Source organism: Pieris rapae, chromosome 21, assembly GCF_905147795.1.
Source record: "Pieris rapae chromosome 21, ilPieRapa1.1, whole genome shotgun sequence".
In the NCBI taxonomy this organism is placed as follows: Eukaryota; Metazoa; Arthropoda; class Insecta; order Lepidoptera; family Pieridae; genus Pieris; species Pieris rapae.
In genome coordinates this window covers 6,184,785-6,203,313 of record NC_059529.1, presented here as the reverse complement: position 1 = coordinate 6,203,313, position 18,529 = coordinate 6,184,785, and the positions used below count along the sequence as shown (strand labels likewise).

Below are 18,529 nucleotides of genomic sequence, written 5' to 3'. Positions count from 1 at the left end.
AACTTTCAGAAAACTGACAGTCGAAAGTCGTTCTGTCGTTATTCGACCACAGCTGACAGGCGCAGTTGATTCTCCAGTCTCGACGGTATTGGATTACTGGAGTATTGACTTTTGAGTAGACTTAGCCTGTTGTTTGTGGGGTGGTTGTGTTCTAAAGAACGAATTTTGGGATTATTCTATAAAAGTAGTATTATAAAAATATAACATAAAATGTAATTTTAATGATGACCATGATATTCAATGTAATTAAATCAACAAGTGTTTGGTTTGTCGTTTCTTGACCATTTCGACTCGATCTCATAGTCGGTCCAAACGTATACCATGGGCGATGTAGTGAGTTTGTTTTCTGTAATAATAATGAAGTTTAAATCAAAGATTTATGAAAGTAACCTTTATTTTCACTGTGAGTTTCCCTGGGAAAAGCTGAAGTCTGTTAAATGGAAAAACGAAAGAGCTACATCTAACAAAGCTTATGTTCCCACCAAAGTAAGTTTCTTATTTTTTTAATATTATAATTTAATTTTAGTAAATAGTTTCTATGCTTACATACTAAGCTTCATTAGTAGCCATCCTGGTATCTAATATTTATTTACTAGTACTTACTATACTTTTTTTTACCAGAGCTTTTTTAGATATTATGTAGTTTGACTTAACTAGTGATCCACATTAAATTTTAAATTGTGGTAAAACTTTAGAAATCAGTAGCACAAAGTGGGTTTTTTACTTAAAAAAAAATAATAAAACAAACACGTAATGTCTTCAAGCTGTAAGTAAAAATAGCTTAAATTTTATAATCAACTCCTTTATATCACTTTTTATTTCTTTGTTCAACATAGATATAAATATTGCTTAGATTAGGTTTATACAGGCTTTATTTAACTTATATAATATAATAATTGAAATTACCTATGCTCAAAAACACAATTCTCATGGTTAGAGTATTGTATATCAATAATGTTAATACAATTTATAGAATTACCATTTTGTATTATGTTTTAGGTGGAAAATGTAGCTAATGTTTGTACACATGCCCTTTGTGTTGCACCTGCATCTTTCGGTGCCAGGGAACTACTCACACGCTCCATAAACGCACCACAAGCAATAGCGGCAATTGTCTATGGACTTGCTCTCTGCCTACTTTTTGCAGTTTCGACAACTTTCCACTCTGTATGCTGTTGTGGTTCTAATACGTAAGTAATCTAAAAAAACATGCACAGTGTCTCTAAATTACTAAATTTAAAGTGAAAATTATTATTGTAATAACATACTGTAGTTTGGTTTACAGTAATTTTTATTTAATTCATAGTTAAGTAGGGTAGTATGTCTTTATCTCTAATTGTATATAAAATGTGTATAAATAAATGTACAAACTTGTATTTCAAAAGAAATGTAAAACTCAAACTATATGTAAAAGTAATTTTATACAGAAAATTTTCTGAGCACATTAACCCATCTGAGTTTTGAATAGTAATATTTTGTAATCTTGTTCAATATCTTATTGTAAATGTATATATAATTCCTGCAACAGAAGACTATACATTTATTATTTCGTACTTTAGTAGTAAAAAATTCCAATAAGTAATTTGTGTATAGCATCAGAAGTCTAGCCTTGTTAGCTTTCTTGATAACACTATTTTAATTATTCAAAGATACTAATTAATAACATAGAAAGTATATAAGTCATATTTGATTATCCCTAGAGGAGTGTTCGAATTCTCTAAATATTTGTATTATTCTATTGAGATATTGTTTGAAGCTAAAAATATTCAAATAGGTAAATTCTTGCAACGGAATTCGTTTTCCGTGAGTTTTATTTCTTATGTCAAATTGGTATTCAAGATACATGCGACATTCAATTACTTAAGCGGATCTAGGTTAACCTGAATTATAATTTAAAACCTTAGGGAGTTGATAAAATACTCTAATAGAAAACGGCTGGCTTAATATGATCGTAAAGACAATGCGTACTTTGAGCACATTTAAATACTATGCAAATAGATTTAATACATTTTATAAGTAAACTAGCGGATCCGACAGACGTTGTCCTGTCTATACGTCTTTAATTTGAAAATTTCAAACTTTTTTTAATGAGCTAAAACATTCTGGACCATTTTGATGAAAATTATTATTCAAATGTTATGACAATATCTAACGATCCAGCACATGGTCTACAATAACACAATGATAACAAAACTTTTTTTTAATTTGATCGCAGCGCTAACTGTCGGGACAGACTAAAATTAAAATTCGAATATTATTTAAAATTTGACAGTGCGATGGTAGCGCTGTCGGATCCAATGTAAAACATTCCAAAATCAACAACTACTAATTAATTAAAAAAAACATTGTCCAGCGGACAAAATTGTGAATCTAAACCATTCTCGAATTTCCACGAACACACACAAAAAATTTCATCAAAATTGATCCAGTCGTTTAGGAGGAGTTCAGTCACATACACACGCACACAAGAAATATATATATTAAGATGGGGAAAATTACACGTTTTCCAGTTACCATATTTTTGGTACGAATAAAATATTTTTTGAGACTGAATTCAATGATTGTGAGGAAATACCGCTAGGAAATAATTTTTTGATTTTGTTTTTTAGTAAACAGCTCTATACTACATTTTAATGATTATGATATATATTAGTGATATATTTTACTGAACATACATTAGTCGTTGATTTCTAACAAAAATTATATACCAAATATAGTGGATATACTTCATACGTTAAAATGTGAAACTCTTTCAGCAAAATGAAGCACTTCCTTCACCGATGCGATCGTGCCATGATCTATATATTCATCGCGAGCTCGTACTTCCCCTGGCTGACAGTTGGGACTCTCTCCTGTTGGATGCTGAGGGAATTAAGATGGGCGATATGGTTATTAGCAGTCCTCGGCATCACCTACCAACAGATCTTCCATGAGCGGTACAAGATGCTGGAGCTATTGCTGTATCTTATCATGGGGCTGGGTCCTGCTGTCGTCATTTTCACGTCTAATGTATGTTGCTTTTGTGTGTATGAGTCTTCCTTTTTAACTGCTTTATTCTTAGTGCAGGCTGAGGTCTCAAACGCCCAAACCCAATATATAAAAGTGCCCAAACCTAATGTATACCCATAAATATTAAAGTGTGCCAATAACCAATCGACGGATTGTAATAGCCATCTATACTAGATTACTATCTAGTAAAGAGCGAAGAGATTGCATTATATCCGTCGCCAAATATGGTTTGCTTATCGGGGTGCAGATAGGAGATCGATCGACTGTGACGGTCTCATCTCAGATTGTCTTTAATCGTAGATAGTGGATTAATTATTGGGTTCGGGCGTAAGTGTGAAATTTAGAAACGAGCGCATATGTATAGGATTTTACCATACGGGAGTCAGACGTATCACTTAGCGCTATGTTTCAAAGTAAAAATCAAATAATTTATTTCAATTAGGCCTGTTAAACAGGCACTTTTGAAAGTTAAAAATATTTTTTTATTTTTTTTATAAAGAACGGGCAAAAAACTCCATACTTTTAAAATAGTTTTAACAATATTTGGTATACATTGATTTGATAGTGGTTCGTTTCTAAATCTTAAGCTAGTCACACCGTAGGCTTTTTGCTAGTGTTGTGTTTAACGTTCAAATGGCTTTCATCCCAGTTTCATCTAAAGAGTTATTTATCTCGAAAATATAAATACTTTTACTGTCTTGGCATAATACTTGTTTCATACATTATAATTAGTAAGATTTTACTTGAAAAATTGATTTTTTTTTAATCGTATATAAATACTGCGTTTTATATATAGTATAAACATGTACATGCATATTTGACTGCATACACTTTTCCTCACATCTGCAAGAAATTACTAAATCGGTTAAAAGGGCTTTTAAATAAAAGAAATATGTAAAAGGATTTCCCGGTATTTGAATTTTAGAAACCATTTTGCAGATATACAAATATTCAAAGCGAAGTTTTACAAATGTATTTGAAAAATATGAAAAGATACTACACAGCCAATTAAATAGCAAACAGATTTTATTATAACAAAACTTATATGTTCTTTAAATCTCTATAAAACGTTATATATACTGTTCGATTTCAGCTATATTATACACTAGCTGCTTCCGCGAACTTCGTTTCTCCTTAATGCCTAGCCTACCTTTTTAGAACATGCCAACATGGAACATTTTGCTATGCTACCCCCTTTTGTTATTTTTTTGGTTGATTTTTTACACCTTGTGTCCGAAAAACCCTAATATCTTACGGAACCCTATTTTTGTTCAAAATTAAATATAGCCTATATTACTGGATAATGTAGCTTTCGAATGGTGAAAGAATTTTTAAAATCGGTCCAGTAGTTTAGGAGCCTATTCATTACAATCAAACAAACAAAGTTTTCCTCTTTGTAATATTAGTGTAGATTAATATTTTAAACATCTGACATTTACCGGTATTGCTAATAATAACTAATCGTAACCCTTCGTCAAACAAATATATAATATGATATGTCGTTAAAACATCTGTGGCTCCTGACGTCTTTCATGACGTACAAAATAATAATAATAATACTAATAATAGATTTGAAGAATTTCGTAGTTTATCTAGTTATCAATTCGCAGTGTTCCTCATGCCTTAGTAATTCGTGAAACTGACTATTTTAGTCAAAGAGGCATTTGTAGTTCTATCAGCACGCATCCGCCCCGTTCTTTTTTGGTATTAGACAATTGTGACCACCAATCTTTTGATGTTTTTGGATGTAGTAGTCTCTATATGTCCGACGGCTCCATACCCACCTTGCTATCAATGAAATCCTAATTTCTTTAACACCCCATTCCGTATTCCAATTTTATAATGAACACGAAAATATAATATGTTAGAGCAAGATCTCACATATTATGTTTTCGTGGATTGGAGCGTCAGAATTAACGTGAAGTTGACTAATTATTTGGAGACCCTTAAAGCGTCTGTCAAGCAATATGGCCGACGGAAAGTGTCTGGGAGTATTGAAAATTAGTTTTAACTATACACTCGAAAACATATATAAAAATCAGCCATGAGAATTTACGTGAAGTAAGTAATGTTTTTGTGTATCTTGATTACCTGATACCTGGAAATTGGCCGTTTGACCAAGCTAGCAGGTATACGATCATAGTACATACTAATTACTAACACCCAATCGTCCACATTTCATCCGTCAGAAAATACGTGACGTCTGGCGGCCCTGGGATCTTGAACTATGTGTAATTGAACAAATTCCAAAGTTTTTAAATATAAGTGTTCCAAATTCAAAATAATTAAAAAGTTAAATAAAAAAAGTTTCTATGTATTTATGTCCAGACTAGCTATATATGAACTAATATAGCGCGTGTTATTAGTAAGAGCTAAAAATACAGACCTGCAGTGAGATTATCTTTAACATTTTCTAGTGCTATTCTTGACTTGACATCTTGACATGGAGCCTCAAGGGCGAATTAATTAATTCAAAATCGTTCTTATAGGCTCGAGTCTTGCAAACATTTTTGTATCCAACCCGCGACTTTCCGCTTTCTGTATAATACGTATAAGAGCGAAAATTAAAAAAAAACACCGGAAATGGCTTTCCTACAGCTGAAATTGTTCTTCTATATTCTTACACGACCCGTTTTGGTATCTAGTTCAAACCACTAAGAAATGGATTTATACTAATTTCGTAAAAAAATTAATGAGCTCTTTTTAATTGTGTTGTGAATGAATTAATGAATTGATTAATTGTGGCATTTGGATCTTTATTTGAATATTTTCTTATAATTATGCTATTACCTCAATTTTTTTTTATTGAAAAATATTTATATATCGTAATTAACTACTTTGAATTAACAATTAAATTAATTTAATCCATCTATCTAAATATATAAAAGAAAACAATAAAGTAACTTAAAATTAGTTGAGGGTAGTTAGTAGTGTATAACTTATACAGGGCGTCCCACGGCGATGCCACACGGAGGGAAAGTACCTTAAATATTAATGATAGGATATTTTACTGAAAGAAGACATCGTTTAATTTTTAATAATAAGTAGAACTGCATTCACAGATTTTTAAAAAATTTCCTACCTCAACCGGGAATCGAACCCGCCAAATGTGACAGTAAATTTATATGTATTTTATAATAGCGTTTGAAAGTGCTACTCTTAAGCATTATTTTTTCCTTAACAGCCTAGCATATTAAATGAAACTAAAAACATAAAATTTTACATTTTATTAAAAAAAATAATTTATCAAATGCTCAAAATTTGATCCGTTCTGTTGTATACAAATTCTCACTCTTTTAATAATTTCTCTCCCTGTCGTCTGACTAAATCTTTTTTTTTAATGAACATTTTCCTTCCTGGATCGGCACTTTTGGACAAATTAGATGGCCACCGATATCCCCAGATCTAACCCCACTTGATTTTTTTTTATGGGGTTATGTAAAATATTTAGTTTACAGGAACCGGTACAACAGTGTGCAGGAGTTACAAAATGAACTTAGACGTATTATTTCAAACATCCACCATGCAAACATAAGTAAATCGACAGGGAGAGAAATTATTAAAAGAGTGAGAATTTGTATACAACAGAACGGATCACATTTTGAGCATTTGATAAATTATTTTTTTTAATAAAATGTAAAATTTTATGTTTTTAGTTTCATTTAATATGCTAGGTTATTAAGGAAAAAATAATGCTTATGAGTAGCCCTTTCAAACGCTATTATAAAATACATGTAATTTTACTGTCACATTTGGCGGGTTCGATTCCCGGTTGAGGTAGGAAATTTTAAAAAAATCTGTGAATGCAGTTCTACTTATTATTAAAAATTAAACGATGTCTTCTTTCAGTAAAATATCCTATCATTAATATTTAAGGTACTTTCCCTCCGTGTGGCATCGCCGTGGGACGCCCTGTATATAAAAATTTACAGTAAATAAGTGTTTATATTTTGATGTCACAGAAATCAAACCACATAGACGATGATTAGTTACTGAATAAAGAGCGCAATTCGTGCTTCTAATTAAAAGAAATAAAGCCAAACCTGATCTTACAGCTACCGCTAACTTATACAATTTATCATATTTTTTCATTAAACGTGCTCAGAAAAATTTAGAAGTACAGTATATAAAAAAATAGAAGAGGAATCTATATCTGCTGTATAAGATAAGCAACAGCTGTACAGTCATTAATATATTAGGAACAAGGAATGATTGAAGCGTGAACAGTTTTCATCTCAGTCATGAACCTTGACCCCGTGATAAAACACGGTACATACATACATACATGCTATCGTCGCCTCTATTACATGAAGTGTAGTGAGCTCATAATTCGCATCGTCATACCAAATTTCATGATAGGCTGCATCCGTTAAATGGATTCAAATTTTGGCATATGTCAAGGCTGAAGATGTATTGAAGGATAATCAAGGCGCAAGTGATGTGTAATTAGATAATAATTATAGATTTTGCATATATGTAATGTATTTATTAAAGTACTCCACATCATACGGTATGACAATCATAACAGTTTTAGACAATATAGGAATCCAAAACAGATTACATAGATAATCAATCTAAAGAAAACTGGAACTTAACATTTAAAATAACTAATAAATAATTAATATTTCAAAGAAAAAAGGTTACTGAAAAAAAATCAACTTCAAATAAAAAAAACAAATTTTGCTAGTATTTATGACTTTCGTTTCTACGTATCGGGTGTAATGCTTTAAATAATATAAATAAAGTGCACTTGTACTCTTCTGGTATTACTCTTAGCACTACTTGAGCAAACACTTATTTGACAGTTTTGAAAGCAGATATTGTCTATGACCTTCTAGACGACCCGCAAACAATGTTAGACTCTACTTTGTATAGTCTACGCGTAATCCTTAGTGTGAACTAATGCGTCAAAATCTAATGATTTTCGTTACATAAAGACATACTTGGACTCGATCGACCCTTATATACCATATACAATTACATTAATTATAATTTTTTAAATCCATTTACAGATTCATTCTTATTTAGTTGAAGTGGTTGAATGGGAAGCCGTATTCAAAAGTCATTGCAGAAAGTAGGTCATCCAATATAAATAAGCGGACTATGAAAAAATGAACATAATCTTCATTTCCTTTTGATACTGTAAAAGCCGTATACACGGTATAGTTGCTGAAAGTAGTTACTGTAAATTGCTCGTATATTTCAATAACAATAAAATATAATTAGACAGCATAAACAACAATTTGTTTTTGATTCGGGAGTTCTGAGAACTTGACATATGTTCAAATATATGTCACTTTTTCTGGGTGTCAACCGGCTTTAATCGTTTAATAATGAGCTTATTACTAACGTAAAATTAGGGAGTGGGGTTGCAACGCATTAACAAAAAATGTACTTGGCTTATTTAAGTGTTTTTAAATCTAAGTCACTTTGATTTCAATATGTGTAGTTTTATGCGAAATTTTTGGTCTAAAGGCTTCTTCTTTTTGGAACTAAAGGCTCATTTTGGCTTCAAGTGTGCGATAATTCATAACATTTGGTTTACACTTCAAGTTATTTAGTAAATATATATAATATATGTAACTTAACTAATGTTAGGTTACATAAGTCGAGTAAGTAATTTTTTCCATTTGCTCTTTTTTAGTACTTGATTGTTTTTATGATTAATATTATATATCATTTTTATATCCACATTCTCTACGAAAAGTCTTAAATATAATCTCTACATTTGTATCCACTACAAAATTTGCTTTTCATACATTTTTATAGGAATTTTATACAGTATTGTTCAAAAGTTCAAAGGTCCCACTTATCTCGGCGAAACCTTGACCGTTCTATTTACAACAAAGCCTACGAAACCGCACAGTAATGCTAGCACATAAATCAGTCAATTTACGTAGTTTAACTTTCTGGGCTTCTTTAATCTGTATATATGTTGGGTAACAAGGAAGTCATAGTATGTTACAAGATTGAAAAGTGGAATTTTATTATACGACCCTCAATTTCCTAAAATATTTTATAATAAACGAAATATGTTCCTAGACATGTCTGAACATACAGAATATGTTATTTTCGTGAAACGTATTAATTCCAATTATATGTTGAGCCGGATATATTGATTTTGGTAAAGGCACTCGTAGGCTTGGCTTCTTGTAAACGAAAGTTTATTCTTTATTATAATTGTAGAACACAAAAATGTCTATGGCATTTACTACTTAGTACTGAAAATTCGTCTATAATTGGTTAAGTAGATACTAACATACGATACTACTAATACGTATTATAGATATATATATATATTAGATTCTATACCTACTGAATAGTTCAGTCTTGACGTTGCTATAATTATATCGATCAGTATGTTGATTCACCGAAGTGAATTAATCCTATTACAGAGGAACCAAACAAGCGTTCACGAAGGCTTCACTTAAGTTGTTTCATGTAGATAATTTCTGTTGTTTATGCGGTGTTATAGTCTGGGTTCGTGTTACGATAGTGCCGTTCAATATATGTGCACATATATCTTAATACACCTTGGCAATCGAATGAGGAGCTTGTATTATAATAATAGATCGTTTATTGAAGTGAAACTTCATTATCGGCGTTGAAAATAAATTTATCGTCCCTACGACGGTGGATTCGAAGATTACTTTTATCAGTGGAGTAGGGATACCATGTCGGTTAACAATGATAGTAATAATTTTATTACAATTAATGAAATTCGGTAATAATCTTTGTAGGAATAAGGTGAAATGAAATTATTGTATTATTTGTATTTACGTCTATGATAATAAAAGCCTTGTGTTAAACTTTATCTCATTAAACTTTATTTAACCAATTTCTGTAAAGTTACATATCATTTTTTGAAAACAAGTTCATAAAGAAGTTTCACTTCTTACGTATGTACACTACACGCACACATTTTTCGAAGAGATAGATCCAGATAGATTAATTTAAAAAAAAACCGCACAGTCATCCATATAAAAATAGACATGTATATGTCGTATTAATTTTCAAAAATTATGGTCTAAATACTGTCTCGAACTAGAAAGGCACCTCAGCTTTAAAAATCAGTTTTCCCTTGAAATCATTACAGTCTTATTATATTAACAATATAATTAGAATAAGACTTAATACAAACTAATACTATAAAAAGTATTTTTTGTGTACGTATGTATAACGCAAAAACCCCCTGGAATAACATTAAACATTTTTTTCCAAATAATATAAAAAATTCCAGCCGGGATACATTGCCAACATTGTATAAAAGATATTTTTTAACGATAGAGGTGTAGTATTTTAATGTCAATAATTTCGCTTAGCAATCAAAAATTGTTTCTTAGAAATACATCAGTGGCGCTACAAAATTTCTAGGCCCCAGATTTTTGTATCTGTTTCATGATCTTGTCCATCTAATAGGGAAATCGGTTATCAGGTTTCTGTGCCTGACACAGCCGTCGACTTTTTGAGTCTAAGGCAAGCCAGTGTCCTCACGATATCTTCCTTCACCGTTCCAGCGAATGTTAAATGTGCAAACAGAAATTCCATTGGCGTACATCTTACTTATGCTGACGCCACCAACCCAACAGGGCTCTAATTAATTTATTGTATTAGGGCATTAATTTAATTACTTACTTTCTACTTACTTAGAAAACAATACCTACCTTCTACTGTTAGACCAATACAGTATGAAATACGATTTTGAATCTAAACTGTTAGCGTATAACGTTTATTTCTCGGTGACACGGTATTACCAGCGTTAATAATTTGATCTATTCGTACATGAAATGTTTAAACAAGAATTCTATAAATACTTCCTTCCTTCATCGACATGATCCTCAATTAAATGGAGCTTCATTTAATTGAGGATCATGTAGATAAGTAGAGCTCAGCTTGAGGTGATGGACGGGCTAGTTAGGGCAATTTACTTGTATCTACTAAGAAATATATTTTGTGATGAATTGCTTGCTAAAATCCTTTTCCACTGCAGTTTTTTTAAATATAATCTTGCTGTTGGCCTTTAGAGCCTTTACAACTCAGCTCGGGCTGTTTCGGCGAGCTTCACTCGGCCTGAATTGGCGGCTTACTCGCGACTCGCGCAAGGGAGTCTCCTATGAGACTCGATGCTTGGCTTGGGCCTTCGGGGGGTGGTCAATCGCCTGAAGGGTAGGACGGAACCACTGCAGAGTGATCATCGTATGTTTGCTGATTGTGTCGGTGCACATTTTCAGTCCATAGGGCCCTTTCCAAATCGTTTTAGAATCCTTAATGTGTTAATTATTTGCTATTATTACTTTCTTTATACATCATTCTGTATTTTTAGTGTATATTCACGGATGCTTATCCATGCGGCTTCTTTAATACCAAGTGTCCACTTGTGTGTTTGATATTCAACACTTTGATTTGGTTAACGTTGCGCCTTTCACATCTCATTTTCACATATGTATATTCTATAACATTTCATATATATCTGATTGTTTTATAACATGTGTGATAAAATTGCCTAAGTTTTCAGTTTGGGTTGGTTTTTCGAATCACGCTCAAATTGATTTTTCTTTCGGCCCAGTTAACACTTCCGTCCCTTGAAGTCACCGAAGGCAGAATTATGTGCCTGACTTGTCTATCAACAACGCACAGATGCTAAGGCTTATTTAGGGTTTTAGATTTTAAGATAAGCTGTAGATGTATGTAATGATATAAACGCACTCTGGCTACGTATCCTATGGGATTAAAGTACTTAGCTTAATTGACCCATGTAAAATATACTTTCACAGATTTTGGTCTTAAGAGTAAATTCACATTTATACAATAATCTTTATATTAGACTGTCCACGTACTAAATTGCGTGTAAAAATGTTCTTAAAATTCCATGACGAACACGTATTTTACGTGCGTCTAATACAGAGAGCGTACCAGTTTTATAAAAGCCGACAACGCACTTGTGAGCCTCCTGGCGATGTGATTGTCCATGGGCAGCGGTAGCACTTAACATGAGGTGAGCCCCCTGCCCGTTTGCCTCCTGTTACATAAAAAAAACTAATAGTAGAGCTGCAGAAAACGTAAAATTTTGTTTAAAGTCGATAAATCGTAATAAATATTAATTTATGTCAGTCTTGCATGCACATAAATAAAAAAACATGTTTACATTTTTACGACCTATAGCGACAGTAATAATGTATGTTCACGGCCGCAATAGTTTGTTCGCGAGATTAATATCTATAATTACTTTAAAATGGTTTTTTTATAGTAATTTAAATAACATTACAACACGAAATAGTTATAAGGTTGGAACGGATAGTCCTTTATCTGATTTTGTAGTAAAATCAGCGGCAAAACATTATTATATAGCGATAGCTGCCCAAAATTTTTAGTTTTTGTACCTCGCGTAAAGATATTGAAGGAACTACCGAATTGCATATATGTATTGATTTTGTCTATCGTATTATTACTCTATTCTTATTTATTTTATTGCTTTAACGCTTTTGAATTTGGAATGTCCGTCACTTTAAATAATGATTTATTTATTTATAAACACTTGGTTGCGAGTATAGAAATATAGTAAAATTAAAATAATTATATATAAGGAGATCAACTGGCGGCCTTTTGAGCGATCTCTTCCAGACAATCACTCTTTACATTTTACTTCGTGTAAGTACGTAATGTATCGAATAATGTATTTTATATTAGTTAAACTTTAAACAAATATCTTAATATATTCCGCATACTTTACTTTTCAATATCATTTAGGTTAGTAACAAATAGTGTAAGATATAATATGTATATATGCTAAAGTCAAAGTGAACATCTTTTATTCATAGGTAAGACAATGTACACTTATGAACGTCGATAAAAAATAAATACATATTAAATGCTTCTAATTTTACATTTACGGCCAGTACTTAAATGAAGGAAGAATAGATCTGGCAATAAATGGTCAAATTTTGTCACAGTGAAATTGGTTTTACAGTTCCTATGGCGTATGTAACTCGCGTCTTGCGTTGCCAGTATTCTAATAGAATGTATTATTTTTCAGCACCAGTTTCCAGCGATGCAAGATCTGAAACTCGGCGGTATGTTGTACCTTATAGGAGTGTTCTTCTTCAAATCAGACGGGCGCATACCATTTGCCCATGCTATATGGCATCTCTTCGTCGCCTTAGCTGCCAGCGTTCACTATCTGGCAATACTGCGACATCTCTTCCCCGAACTCAAAACCCAATAAAGACTGCCCTATTCAAACTCAATTTGAGCTCTCTATGCTATTTTTGTAACTATAACAGGATAATTCGTCTTGAACGCCAATTGGGTCTATTGAATAACGTTCATTGATCTAAGACGATTTATTCCGTTGAATGCATGTTATCGATATAAGATTAATATAGTTTTATGGATAGGTTTTGTTCTGAATTCTTTCTAGTCTAGTTTTAGTCCATGTTTATGTTTTAATCGCAATGTTACGCAAGTTATTCGAGCTTGAAGGTCTATATCGGTTTGCATATGGTTTCGCGGTTTCTGTATGATGTAACGAGTACACGCAAAATGATAAATGACGCATTTTACAAGGATAATATGAAACTTAATCTATTTATTCTTGCGTTGTATTATATTCTGTACAAAACGCCTTTGTAGCAGTTATGCAAATTAATATAGGTTTCATTGTCTATGCGTCATTTACTTATTTTTTATACATTTAGTACGCGTTCTAATGAAGGAACAAAAAAGCATTTAGCGATCTTATGACGATCCTCTATTATGTGGTTTAAAGTATGTATATTCAAACTTTTTGGCATTACACCAATAGTTTGCAAACCACTCTACTGCTCTTTCAAGCACTGAAGAGGCCCTTCAACATGGAGAAAGCGTATCCACAAAGGTTCGATTTGAAAGAACTATTGTTTTTATCAACGTGAGCTTGTAACTCATCTTAAACGTTTTTGTTAGTCAGAAACAATATCTAGTATTTCTCGCATTAGAGAAGTATTTAATGAATTATTGATTGGCTTGATTGTTTTATAATACAGGAAGTATATGCCGTAAATTTTTTAATGAACTTGTAAACGAGATATAGTAATACACAATAATTTATTAGCAGAAGCTTAGTGTAACCACTTTTTATTACTCGGCACGATTGTCACATACGTTTTGGAATATATGATGAATTAATCTAAAACTTAAACATGGACCTTCGCCAAATAGATATCTAAAAGTGATTGTTCTTGTATATTTTGTAAAATATTGTTAAAGAATTCTTATTGTTCTAAAATCGTAGTTGTATTACAGAATCTGAGACCAAATCCTTTTTAGAGAATTTAAATTAATATGTATTAGAATTTTTAGAGATGTTTATCTATACTTATACGAATCCTAGTTTTTCTGTAAGTAATACTTTTATACAATTCGATATTTCCTTAGATTAGACTGTGTCTGTCTACTAGCTTGTGGTTTGATGTTAGTTGTTAGCAAAATTATTTGAATCCTCATTCGCAAGGTAACTATTCCTTAGATTTAACTAATTTGATAGCGATTGCTCAATCATTGTAGTGTTTTAAGACTTCCATAGTGGAGGAGAAGACGTATCTCCATATTTCCATGAATCTCAGTAACATTTATTTAGCTTTAATAAGGGAATTGCAATATATAAGGATCTAACAATTACCGATGTATAATCTTTGATTTTTTAAAGTATTGTTTTAGGCTCTCTAATTTGCATACAGTTCAAGTAAGTCAATGTTGATTGTGGATGTTAAAGTATTGCTAACGCAATTGTCTTTAATCTGGAATGACTTATAGGTCGGATGAATATGTATGTGATTTCTTCACTGTCCCGTATTTTGAAAAGAATACATTTCTAAACAATAGATGCTTGGTCATGGAGCGTATACTGTTTGTATTTAAAATGGAATCTCTAAAATACTTGTCACCAATTACGATGTTTTTGGACTCTTGATTATAATCACCAACAATATATCGTACTGCAAGTAACATGGGCATTTCTATTGCTGATATGGATCGTATCCACTATTTCTAGTCAAATTTGCCGAATTTAATGCAATTAGGTGTTTATTTTTACCCCATGCGATGTTTATTATATGTTAATTCATGAGTTTGTAATACGCTGTATAGGAGACAGGGTAATTTAAGTCATAGCAAAGCATTGGACGCGATATAAAATAGACCTGAGTTTATATTATTTATGCATTACTTACGAGTGAGAAATTTAATCTATTGGTATATAACATTACGCCCATTTAATTTTTTATGCAGTTTATATTACAAAAGATTCCCAATTTATACAGGAATTGATTACTGATTATTTTTAATCGGTCTTCCAGATATTAAAAATGTGAATAATTATTTATTGTTTTAACATTTCTCATGTGACATGATCAAAAAGGTATTTTTAATCCTAGTACAAAGTTGTCTCCCGTATGAAAATTTGTATTCAATCTAGTACACTTTTCACCTTGTATAAAAAAATATTTTTGTGGTTTTCATATCCTTCCTGAACCAGTGTTATTTTAATATTTGTTATAGTAGTGATAATTCTGTATTTTTATAAAGTAGTGTTACTTCATACAATCATGTTACCTTGATATGGACGGTGGTATAGTTTTTTAGAGGTTTTTGGGAACTCATTAAAACTTTTACAATTATTTGAAGGTATTTTATTCACACTTAATAAATTAAGTTAACAGTAATATGTATAAAATGGTATACAGAAAATATTTTCCTACATTTTAGAAACAGTTTTAATTCCTAATATTTCAAAACATTTAGTCATGATACGGGCAGTTACTTCGCATAACATTAGCCTTTCATAGAAAATTTTGATAACATTGCCAGTTTTGTCTTTCTCTACACAGTAGCACTTATCATAAAATTCTGTGAATGTTGATGATATTTCATATAAGTATTCACATAAGCTATGTAAATATAAATCATTTGTTACTTTTAGAATCACTTCTGGGAACCTCAAGAGGACTTTGCCCAGCTTCCATTCAGCTTCGTGAGTTAACTTTATCCCAGACTTTTCAAATTTCATCATCAAAGTATCTAAAGAAACTTGAGCTGTTCTCGATATTGACTGGATCCTAGTCAATGCATACAATAAATAGACAGCAGTATTTCCTTTGTCATCTAACATTTTGTCGAAAGAAAAGATGTAATCGTTAATTCTGTTGTGTGAAAGATCTGCATATTTAATACAGCCATATGCTACAGCTTCTTGTGCTTGCTTTAATTCTTCTGGAGTAAGCACCTTGTCACGGCCTTTCTCAACCAATTTATCAAGAGCTCTCTTTAAACCTTCATCCATAAGGTCAATTAGTTTTATTGTGTCACCAGATCTAGTTTTAAATTTCTTTTTGTCTTCACCCAAAACTACTCCAAATCCAACATGTTCAATTTTCTGCCCATCTTTTAGAATACCTGCCCGTCTAGCACAAGCTTCAATGGTGGCAAAATGAGTATATTGACCAACATCAGTTACATAAATGAGCCGATCACCATTTTCTTCTTCAACTCTTTGCTTTATTGTTGCCATATCAGATGTATCATAAGTATATCCTCCATCAGACTTTACAATTGTTAATGGTATTCCAGTTTGTTCAGTACTGCTCCACATAATTAACCTGCCTTCATCTTCCTCCACCAAACCCTTCTCTTTCAATTCTTTTACTATTGTATCCATCCTGCTTTGATAAAATGACTCACCACGGTCTATAATTTTGATATCTAACCTGTCATAAACCTTTTGAAATTCTTGCCGAGACACTTCACATATAAGTTTCCATGCTGCTGTATAATCTGGGTGTCCAGATTGTAGTTCAACTACACAAGCATATGCCCTCTTTTTGAAATCTTCATCTTCATCAAACCTCTTCTTTGATTCTTTATAAAATGCTTGTAAATCAGATATAGGTGGTGAGTGAGTTTTGTAATCAGGGAACTTGTCTTGTAAGTGTGCAATAAGCATACCAAACTGTGTGCCCCAGTCACCAAGATGATTTATACGAAGGACATCATGGTTCAGGAATTCTAATACACGACATATGCTGTCCCCAATAATAGTTGATCTTAAGTGACCAACATGCATTTCTTTAGCAATATTTGGTGAAGAGAAATCCACAACAATCCTGTTTCGCTTTACCGGAGGTGGTTTCACTCCAAATCTAAGAATGCTGTTCAGAACATGTTCTACAAAAAGTTTATTTAAATATATATTCAAGAATCCTGCACCGGCTACGACCAGTTTTTGAATCAGTGGTGATGAAGGTGTTTTTATCAATATGTTATTTCCAACCTCTCTTGGATTGGTTTGGATATTTTTAGCTTTTAATAATTGTGAAATAGGCATAGCAGAATTACATTGGTAGTCTCCAAACTTAGGATTATTGCCAGAAAGAGTGATGACAACAGGTAGGTCCTCTAAATCGGGATAAGCTGACTGAATCGCAATCGTAAAAATTTTCTTTAATTCATCAACGACACATATGGTGCCTTCTATTGATTTAATATTACTAATTAACGTTGGTCTTTTTTTGGGAGGCTTCATGACTTCAGAACTTGCTGTTTTAATTGCATTTTCGAGAATCGCTAAGCGATGTTTCAATTTCTCATTTTCAGAAAGTAATTTTACAATTTGAGGATGAGACGTGTAGCTGAGATCCCCTCGAACAAGTTTATCGAGTTCTTCCTGTATAGCCTGAGCTTCCTTTTCAGCTTCCAAAGTTCTTGCTTCAACTGACTTTAAATCGGTATCAGACATATTCATATACAATTAGTAACTGAGGAACGTAATGTTGAGGTTATTTTACTGTACTATTTCTTATATTTGCCATTTGGTATGCCGAATTGCCGAATGCTCCCGATTCCGGTTTTCATGTCTTGACAATTGACATCTGACAACAGTTTACTAATCTATAGCCACAGTCCACAGAGAACACCGAAGAAGTAGAGCACAGGACGCTGATGACCTATTATTAGCCTATTTAATTGACAAATGATAAAAAAATGATCATGAAACAGCAGTGATGCCAACTCCTACAAAATGTTCCCCCTATGACCAACTTAAAATGCCCCTAAATGTTGATCTAAAAACCCCTAAAATTTTGTTGTTCACTTGGTTATACGTGATTTTAAATAGGAATTAAAAAGACGTTTAAGTAGTAAAAATTGCTGTTGTACTTATGTGAATACATTTTACATATTTATATATGTTAATCACCTAATAATAATAATCAGATGAAACGATTCTAATTTTTTTATCTCTTAACTTTTATATCTTTAAATTCAGTTATTCCTAACTTTTCTTGGGAGACATTGTTTTGCGTTTTCGTCAATTTTTTGAAGTACCCCCTAAATAAAATTTAACCCCTAAAAAGCCCCTGGACATCATGTTTCCCGCTAAACTTGGAAAACCTCTTAGTTGGCATCACTGAGAAATAGGTACAGCACATCTAAGGGCCAGACCAAAAAAGGTTGTAGCGACATTGATTTAATTTAATGTTTTCAATTTATT

At 32.1% G+C, this 18,529-nt stretch overlaps 2 protein-coding genes across 3 annotated transcripts; one reads left to right on the top strand and one right to left on the bottom strand.

The window, feature by feature from the left end:
* Window positions 1-29: 29 nt before the first annotated feature.
* On the top strand, window positions 30-15,662 carry LOC111003689 (monocyte to macrophage differentiation factor 2). 2 transcript variants are annotated; one of them, XM_022274351.2, is made up of 5 exons: window positions 30-333; window positions 409-486; window positions 1,000-1,190; window positions 2,757-3,009; window positions 13,043-15,662. In XM_022274351.2, exons 1-5 carry the CDS (start codon window positions 322-324, stop codon window positions 13,229-13,231), a joined length of 723 nt encoding a protein of 240 aa, XP_022130043.1. In that variant the 5' UTR covers window positions 30-321; the 3' UTR covers window positions 13,232-15,662. The 2 variants fall into 2 exon arrangements, with proteins under 2 accessions (XP_022130043.1, XP_022130034.1); XM_022274342.2 differs by having other exon boundaries at window positions 30-486.
* LOC111003680 (arginine--tRNA ligase, cytoplasmic) lies at window positions 15,651-17,904 on the bottom strand. The gene has a single exon (XM_022274330.2). It carries the CDS (start codon window positions 17,780-17,782, stop codon window positions 15,740-15,742), a length of 2,043 nt encoding a protein of 680 aa, XP_022130022.2. The 5' UTR covers window positions 17,783-17,904; the 3' UTR covers window positions 15,651-15,739.
* Between the last annotated feature and the right edge of the window lie 625 nt (window positions 17,905-18,529).

Bases quoted from the DNA above. Each gene is read 5' to 3' on its own strand.
- LOC111003689 (XM_022274342.2), top strand. From the start codon at position 322: ATGGGCGATGTAGTGAGTTTGTTTTCTGTAATAATAATGAAGTTTAAA. The intron at 1,191-2,756 runs GTAAGTAATCTA...AAACTCTTTCAG, and splicing joins TGCTGTTGTGGTTCTAATAC to CAAAATGAAGCACTTCCTTC. The intron at 3,010-13,042 runs GTATGTTGCTTT...ATTATTTTTCAG, and splicing joins TCGTCATTTTCACGTCTAAT to CACCAGTTTCCAGCGATGCA.
- LOC111003680 (XM_022274330.2), bottom strand. From the start codon at position 17,782: ATGAATATGTCTGATACCGATTTAAAGTCAGTTGAAGCAAGAACTTTG.